Raw genomic sequence first — 9,218 nt, 5'->3', positions numbered from 1 at the left:
CAGCAGGGGTTCAAACTGTAGAAGCCAGTTCCTATATTTGAATATAAAAATTGATTTTATCAAACAAAACTATGCTACATTTTATCTCAAGGACCCTTAGGATGACAAATCAGAGCAAGATAACTGAATGTAAGTACATTATTTACCTTCAGAGGTGAATGTATCAAACCAGTTGCCGTGATAAGTTTTGTTGTTGTGCACTCTCCTCAAACAATAGCATGGTATTTTTTCACTGTAATAGCTGCTGTAAATTGGACAGTGCAGTTAGATTAACAAGAATGTAAGCTTTCTGCCCATATAAGACATGTCTATGTCCTGGAATGTTTGCTGTTACTTATAACAGTCATGCTAATCACATTAGCGCACGTTAGCTCAACCGTGCCCCGCATAAGGGAAACCGATCCCATAGAGGTTAACATTCATGTTGTTTGTGGACTAATAAAACCTTTTGGGTTATAAAATACATTTATTCTCTCAAAGGATTGGACAATTAAAGGATTGGACAATTATGGCAGTTTAAAAACAACTCATGAGACAAAATAATGTGTACACCTGTTTTATTGACAACAAACCACAAAATCATTACTCAACATTTATGACCAACAAATAACTAATACTCATTTTACAGCAACAAATAATCTCCACAAAGTATTTGACTTTACCATAACAAGTTTTCAGTTAGGATGCTGACAGTATGGAGTAGCATTTTGGGTTTCAGGTGATGTTTTTGCTGATTTAACGGGTTAAGCACATTTTACATTACATTTTAGTCATTTAGCAGACGCTCTTATCCAGAGCGACTTACATATTTTTTTTATACTGGCCCCCTGTGGGAATCGGACCCCACAACCCTGGCGTTGCAAACGCCATGCTCTATCAACTGAGCTACATCCCTGCCGGCCATTCCTCCCCCTACCCTGGACGACGCTGGGCCAATTGTGCGCCGCCTCATGGGTCTCCCGGTCACGGCCGGCTACGACAGAGCCTGGATTCGAACCAGGATCTCTAGCGGCCGCCTTAAGCACACCGAGGGCAATCTGTTTCACATGCTAGATCGTTCCAGCCTTCTCCACCTTCAGAGGAAACACGGAACAGAAATTAACTCAGATGTAGTGTGTGTATCAGACTTATTTGTTGAAGTGGGCTGTGAATAAAGTTTAATTTGATGACTGGATAGTGAATGATAGTGGGCTGACTGTACCTCCAGAGTTCATCATAATACATGGCTCGCTGCCACCACTGTTATTGGGCTCTCCTTGATTCCAGTTCTGGTAATCAAACTTGGACCCATCACTCCAGAACCATAGCCTGTCCTGTGGGGAAGAAGTGAGGTCTCAGAATGAAAGAAATCCCACTGTGTTAGTGCTATTAAAAATGGTTTAAAAATTTCCCTGCGTTCCCTGAGCGGACCACCTTTTATTCCTGGTTTTCCACTTTTGGACATAGGATTTTCCCACGGGTAACCTCTGGGTACAGCGAATAAACACTTTAGTGTTTAAGTTACTAAATATTCACTATAACCCACTGTCAATACTGATCTATCTATCCTACAATACTAGCCCACTATACCCCGTGTGTTAGTAAATACTGATCTATCCTACAATATGTGCTTCCATTAAGTATTAACTCAGGTGTGTGAAGACATGCAATCAATGAAAAATATATATAAATTATTGATTTTGAAAATGTTGTATAATATTTATTTAAATTTGATCATGTAGATGGGTAGGAAAGAAATCCAATGTAATCTCTTTTTAGATTTAAATTTAAGGCAGCAAAATGTGAAGACTGTGCAAGGGGTGTGTAGACGTTCACTAGCGACTGTATCAAGAGAATGCGCCGTCATTCCTACGGCTTCTGAGCTGGCGGACTCACTAAACACAAATTCTGAATTTCTACATGGTACATATGTCAACATGTGTGAAAACAGCGTATTTCTACGTTTTGTAGAAAAAAATAGGAAGCTAAAAAAAGTTATACCCGATGACATCTTCAACAGTTTCAAACACAGATTCAGCGGAGACGTGGGGAACAAGAAAACTCCCTCCCTCTGGCCAAAAACTCGATGAAGGTTTGGAAAACCCCTGTTTTGGTTACTTTTAATCCTACCATGTGTAGAATTTTACTGGGTGACTTTCACTTGAGTCATTTTCTATTAAGGTATCTTAGCTGTGACTCAAGTATGATAATTGGGTACCTCTTCCAGTATTTCTTTAGGAACTTCAAACCCTCCAATCCAGGTAGGAGTGAATTCGCCAGTCTCGGAAAACACCAGCTCCTTTAGATGTTGCGCCCCATCAGAGCTATGCACAGACGCCAGGTTAAATCCAAGGGAAATACAATGCCGCTAGAGAAAGCAGCAGAGAGGGACAAAAGCGTTTCATAATGTAAGTATTAGTCAAGTTGTCCAGTCTTTGTGAGAATTTGTTTTCTGGACTCACACTATCAAATATTGTCCGTCGCAACTAATGCTCTTTTCAACAGGCTCTTAGAGGTGTTAGTTTATCTCTGTCTTGACCCGTGTCCTTTGGGTTCCATTATACAGGTGTCCTGACTCCACACATGAAATAAATATTCCAAACTTATAGAATATCCCAATTAAACAATAACTTAAAGGGGAGGTTCAGTAATTTACATGAGGCATGCAGTGCCTGTTAAAAAAAAAAAGCCAAAACATATTCACGTTAACGTCAATCCAAGAAAGTGAGTTGATTTTAATTGAACTTCACCCTTTAAATTCACAGTAGAGGGTAAGCATGATACAGTACCTGTGCTTCTGCCCATGTCCTTGCTGTCTTGATAAACGTGAAGAATGGTCCTCGTACATCTGTAAGGAGAAGACTACCGACTTTAAAGGAGAGACTGACAAATCACCTTGCATCATAAATAATTACTCAATATTATTTTTATATCAGTCAACACACACCTCTGCTACATTTAAAATACAGAAAGAATGAATAATGTAAAGTTTGAGGTGGATTCTCGTACTTATGTCTCCCAAAGCAATGGCAGCGCTGAGAAGCAGAAGAATGGTCAACATGGCCATGGTGATAGTCTCCTGAGAGAGGGAGAGACACACAAACAGACAAAGAGAGTGAGAGAGAGAATCAGTCAAGACCAATTCAGTGAATACTTCAGAGTGTAGGGCCTCCTGTAGCTCAGTTGGTAGAACATGGCGCTTGCAATGCCAGGGGGTTGTGGGTTCGATTCCTACGGGGGCCAGTATTAAAAATGTATGCACTAACTAACTGTAAGTCGCTCTGGATAAGAGCGTCTGCTAAATGACTGAAATGCAGTGCAGTGTTCCCTAACCTTTCCTCAAGTACCCTCAGCCATTCCACTTATCAGAGGTACTATCACATTAGATTTTACCAATGAAGGGCTAAGGAATACCTGGTATCATCTTCCACCACATACAATAGATTAACCTAGTACAAAGGAATATGTATGCTTTCCAAATGTTACCTTATTCCCTATGTAGTGCACTACCTTGACCAGGGTCCCAGTACACTACATAGGGAATAGCCCACGGCCACAAAGGTAATATGGGCCCTGGTCAAAAGAAGCACACTACAAAAGGAAAAGGGTGCTATTTGGGATGCAGACAGATACATTTTTAAATGCACAGATGTTAAGATCTCACCTTCACAAATCTTCAGTTGTAGCTTCACTTCTTCAGAGATCTTCAAAGGTCTTCACTGGGTCTCTCTCTCTCTCTCTGTCCTGCCTGTGAGTTGAGTTCTACCTCTCCCTCCTCTCCCTTTTAAGGACCAGTCCAGTCAGACCCTCCCTCTCTCTCTTTCTGTCCAGCCCAACACCTGCTGGACCTGTCCGATAGCTACCTGTTTGACAGGGTTGGGTTCAATTCAAAGTGAAGGTAGTCATTTATATTTAAAAATGGAGCTACTTTTGTAACACATGTTGGGTCACAATATGGTTGTGGAGATTATCTTGAGCACTGGTGTCTAACTGAATGTTTTACTTAATTCTACCTAATTGGTGCTGATGAAGACTTAGTCTAAAGGGCATTATAGTGGCTTGGAAACACGATGACATTTCAGAAGGAGTCAAATAATGAGTAGGAAAACGTTTCATCATCATTGTGATGTCACCAGATAGACTTTAGATTCAGTATAACTTTAGCTAGCTAGCGCTGGAATTTTAAACTTTCATTTGAATTAACTGTCTTCAATTTGAATTAACTGCCAACCCTGCTGTCTGTCTGTTAGTTCGTTCTGAACTGTATTCACCCCAAACCACTGCATCAGAGATGGGCCACTTCACCCCTTAGGGGCCTACCAAGGTATGTCCCAAATGGCTCCCTATCCCCTATGATATAGTGCACTACCTTTGAACAGGGCCCATATGACTGTGGTCAAAAGTAGTGCACTATAAAGAGAGGAGGGTGTGATTTGGAACGCTGCCCATGTAATTGAGCAGATACATTACACTGTCTTCTGTTGCTGTTTGTAACCTTATTTTACAATCAATTAATAGAATCTACTTGTTTTTATTCCAGGGTGTCCTGGTTTTTGTATTTACAAGATAATAATTTCCAGCACCCTTAAGACCGTTGAAAATGTAAAACTAGGAGGAGAGGAGAGGAGAGGGTGATTTAGCCTTCTTTTTCCCATCAGACACAGCATGTCCCACCACTCACAATGATTCTTAGCTAGCGGTGGCTAATGTTAGCGGAGGTTTGTAGTAGGTTTTTACATAATCGTAGTGCAAAGGTATTGTGCAAAGTGCCAAAAAATACCATAAACCTCAATCTCACAGTGTGATTTAATTTTAAACTTTATAAGGAGGTAATTACTTAAGAGTTTATTAACTGAGCAACACATAAATAGTCACCTCTAAAGGCGTTATACTGTTTGTCGAATTTAGCTCTGCCATTTCCTGGTTCCATTTCCATGGTTTTTAAGATTCTAAAATATCCTCCTGATTTCAGTTGATGTGACAAAACAAGCAATGTAGAGTGTAGAGAATCGTTGTACCATCTAAACCGCTGTAAAATATTTTTTCAAGAACCAAAAAATGTTCAGGTGTTTGAAGCTTAAGGTAAAAATAAACCATATTGCACATAGAGCAGGTCAACTACTTATCAGACTCACTTCCCATGGGAATGACAGATCTTTACTTTCTATCTGAAGTGGGACCAGTCGTACACCAAACTACATAATGGACCTATAAAATAAAACGTAATATAACTTGCATTATCCAGGTTTCTAATAAGCATCAATAAAAGAGACATTCCTAACATCACACCCTGTAAGGCTGCCGGTCCAGTCCAGCCAGCACGGAACGTTGAAATGGAACAGGAATGTCTGTCATTCTAATTCTACAACGTCTCCATTCTACTAATGCTATAATTCTACAGATGGGTGATGGATCAGTAGGCAGGTTTCCATTGACCCAGGTTTATTCCACTAAAGCAATGTCACAACAAAAAAACATAGCGGCATCTGTAATGGAAACGGCAGCTATAGGATAAATGTTCTCTAGACGGACAGTTTGTTTATTCGACACTCTAGGTAATTGTTATTTTTTTTTTAGGTGTGATGTCATTACGTGCTGCTGTTTCTGTCAACACAAGACAGTTCAACAGAATCTCACTGTAGCAGGTCCTTCAACGTCCTTCAAATTGCATGCAGAGACAACAAAAAAACGATGTTCTCATCTGACTGAGTAGGTACATTTACATTATTTAGCAGACGCTCTTATCCAGAGCGACTTACAATTTGGTGCATTCACCTTATAGCCAGTGGGATAACCACTTTACACATGTATTTTTTTGGGGGGGGGGCAGCAGCCTTACAGGGTGTGATGCTAGGAATGTCTCTTTTATTGATGAATATTAGAAGCCAGGATAATACAAGTTATGTTTTCAACAGCCATAGTGCAAAAGCAAAGTGCAAAGTGCAAATCTTACCATAAACCTATTTTTGTAATGACTTTACACTGTGAGATAATGAGGTTTATGGTACTTTTTGCACAAAAGACTGTCAGCTATGACATGGTCATTATTTGAACTGGTTAGCAAGCTAGCTGGTAAGATAGAAGTGAACCCAAAAATTGTTTATAAAGTTGCTTTTAGTTGCCTGGTTTGCTTGATTGACATACTAAATACATTTTTAAACTGATGGGTTTACTGGTGTTAGAATACAGCATTTATGCTATTTCGTAACCACCAGGCTGAAGTCATGCAGCCGGTCATTTTTGTGTTTATACTTTTTCATAACAACAACGACAAGTTTGATGTCGGACGACAATAGAATGTTCACGATGTCACTGCAACAACTGTCTACAGACATGTCGATCGACCAACTGTAAACCACCCTTAAGTCACCAATGGTCGAGTCACGAGTCCCTATGGCTGAAGTCCGAGTCCCGGTGCTAAAGTCGGAGCCTAAAGAATTCATTAGACATAAAACAAACCTTAAAACGAAAATCTTCTTGGCAGGTTAAACATTTGGATAAATGTGTTTAGAAACTGAAAACATAAACATATTGAGCTATTTCACAACAGGTGTAAATTTATGACACGTTATGCCAGCTGACCTGGTTATGACAGTGTTGTCTTGGTGGCTCAGTTAATCAGCATGGCACTTACAACACCAGGGTTGTGGGTTCGATTCCCACAGGGGACCAGTAAGAACAGGTATTAACTACTGTAAGTCACTCTGGCTAAGAGTCACCACAATTACTAAAATGTAATGATGCTGTAGTAATAGTGTTGGAATTTGAGTAATACTCAAGTCCCAGATCTAAGCCTGTACCTTCAATAAACACGCCAATTATGGCAGTATCGTTCATGTTCAATAACTCATGAGACAAATTGTGTACACATGTTTTATTGGCTGCAAACAAAACACCAACATTTGTAGTAACTAAGACTTCATTTAACTGCAACAAATCAAAGTATTTGACGTTACCGTAAAGTGTTAAGGATGCGGACACATACGAAACAGCATTGTTGTTTTTAGTTTATAGATTGACGGAGTGGCAAGAGTCTCAGGGAGCACACAGAGAGCAAGCTCCTTCCACATATTGCATTGTTCCAGCGGCGTTCACCTTAAGAGGAAACACAACAGGAGGAACGTCTGCATGCGTGTCAGAGATGCATTTGGTAAATATACTATGAGTGAAGTTTAATTTCAAGGCTGGATCAGTGAATGACACTGGGCTTACTGTACCTCCAAAGTTCATCTGAATACACCTCTCTCTGGCACCAGCGTTACTGGGCCGTCCTTTGGCCCAGTTCTGGTGATCAAAGTCGGAGCCGTCGCTCCAGAACCATAGCCTGTCCTGAGGGGGGAAAAGGGAGGTTCCAGAATAAATCCAAAATGTATAGCCTTTCCTCTACCTCCTGAAACAGTAAACGCCACCACCAAAACTTTACAATTCAGACTGGAGCTGTTGCTTGTGTAAAGAGAAACATGGAGCCTACTTCCTGATCGCATTTACAATCATCCCAATGCATTTCAATGAGCATCACTTGTCTACAACTGTTGAAGCTAGAAACACCATACAAGAACAGGCAGACTGTCTGGAACAGGTTACTTTGAGACAATTTATACTGAACTATTACCGTTTTACATTTGTACAAAAGCCTTCTACTGAAGTATGACAGTTGGCGACATTTACATTTTAGTCAATTAGCAGATGCTCTCATTGCTCCTGTAAATCGTTCTAGATTAGGGTTAAGTGCATTGCTCAAGGGCACATCATTTTTCACAGCGCGCACTGGGATTCAAACCAGCAACCTTGCCTTCATTGGCCCAACGCTCATAACGGCTAGGCTTCCTGTCACCTGGGAACATGTCCCACCTTCGCCTTATCAGCATCAAATCCTCCAATCCAGGTAGGAGGGAAGCCGCCAGTCTTGACCAACGTCTGTAGAAATCGCTCCTCCTCAGAGCTGTGTACAGATGCCAGGTTTGCTCCAAGGTACTCTACAGTGCTGGGCACAGACACCAGTTTTTCACCAAGGGACACACAGTGCCGCTAGAGAAAGCAGTAGACGGGGACAAAGCCATTTCATAATGTAAGTGTTAGTCAGCTGGCCAGTCTGAGAATTTGTCTTCTGGACTCTCAAATATTGACCGTCGGAACTAATTCCCTTTTAAAACATGCTCTTAAAAGATATTAGTTGCTGTCTTAAGCCATGTCCTGTGGGTTCCAATATACAGGAGGCCTGACCCCACACATTAAATAAATATTCCAAACTTCTAGAACATTCCAACTAAACAATATCTTAAAGGGAAGTTCAGTATTTTACATGAGGCATGTGTTGCCGGATTTAAAAACATAAAATCACCTTTAATGTAATGTCAAAGGGTTGATTTTCAATTGAACTTCCCCTTTAAATTAACAGTAGATGTAAGCATGATACCTCTGCTTCAGGCCAGGTCCTTGCAGTCTTGACAAACATGAAGCAGCGTGATCCATATTTGGTCCAACCGGAGGGACACAAGTCTTCTTCTACAAATGAAATCTGAATGGAGAAGTTGCAGCCGGCTTTTAAAAGCTAGTCGAGACAGATCTACAAATCACAACTACAATATTATTAGTATGTCAGTCAGTCACCTCTGCTACAACAAAACAAATACAGAATGAATCATGTAAAGTGGACTCTTACTTGCGTCTCCCAGAGCAAAGGCAGCACTGAGAAGCAGAAGAACGATCAACATGGCCATGGTGAGTCTCCTGAGAGAGAAGCCATGAAGACAAATTCAGTGAGTCCTTCAGAGTGTAGGGGAGTGCAGTGTTCCCCTAACCTCACCAAGTACCCCAGCCATTCCACTTATCAGATGTATTCCAGGACTACCTAATCAGAGCAGATTCAACTAATGAAGGGCTAAGGAATACCAGGTATCTTCCTCCACATACAGTCGATTATCACAGGAATATGTCTGCTATCCAAAATGGCACCCTATTCCCTATGCAGTGATGAGAATTTCTGGGGGGTTGGGGGGGTATTTCTCTCCACTCATACAGAAGTAATAAAGGCACGTCTGTCAGAATGCAGGAATTATGGTTGAAGACAAAGTTCAAGTCTTGTTCTTTTACAAATCTTCTAAAAATAAAGACAGTACACAAGACAGACGGGGCAGGTAAGGCCGAAAGCATGTCCCACCTCTGAAGCTACATCCATAATCCGCTAGACGGTTCTGATAAGTCACCATTTGCAGTGCTGAGCAGTGATCAATAAATAA

General features: G+C 40.8%; 1 protein-coding gene across 1 annotated transcript; it reads right to left on the bottom strand.

Moving 5' to 3' along the window:
- Positions 1–1,010: 1,010 nt before the first annotated feature.
- LOC121558047 (macrophage mannose receptor 1-like) lies at positions 1,011–8,699 on the bottom strand. The gene is made up of 11 exons (XM_045219803.1): positions 8,642–8,699; positions 8,590–8,594; positions 8,396–8,497; positions 7,831–8,007; positions 7,197–7,308; positions 6,989–7,074; positions 2,989–3,058; positions 2,769–2,827; positions 2,198–2,347; positions 1,202–1,313; positions 1,011–1,073 (listed from the first exon to the last, which is right to left on the bottom strand). The coding sequence occupies exons 1-11, from the start codon at positions 8,697–8,699 to the stop codon at positions 1,018–1,020; spliced, it is 987 nt and encodes a 328-aa protein (XP_045075738.1). The 3' UTR covers positions 1,011–1,017.
- Positions 8,700–9,218: the final 519 nt, after the last annotated feature.

Source organism: Coregonus clupeaformis, unplaced genomic scaffold, assembly GCF_020615455.1.
Source record: "Coregonus clupeaformis isolate EN_2021a unplaced genomic scaffold, ASM2061545v1 scaf2762, whole genome shotgun sequence".
NCBI classification, from domain to species: Eukaryota; Metazoa; Chordata; class Actinopteri; order Salmoniformes; family Salmonidae; genus Coregonus; species Coregonus clupeaformis.
Note: the sequence above shows the minus strand (reverse complement) of the source record. Positions and strands in the feature narration are given on the sequence as shown.

What these genes read in the sequence shown, in the direction of transcription:
- LOC121558047 (XM_045219803.1), bottom strand. Translation starts at nt 8,699, where the DNA reads ATGGCCATGTTGATCGTTCTTCTGCTTCTCAGTGCTGCCTTTGCTCTG. An exon ending in GGACCTGGCCTGAAGCAGAG is followed by an intron (nt 8,008 to 8,395) that starts GTATCATGCTTA and finishes TGCTTTCTCTAG; the next exon opens with CGGCACTGTGTGTCCCTTGG. An exon ending in CTAAAGAAATACTGGAAGAG is followed by an intron (nt 1,314 to 2,197) that starts GTACCCAATTAT and finishes TCTTCCCCACAG; the next exon opens with GACAGGCTATGGTTCTGGAG.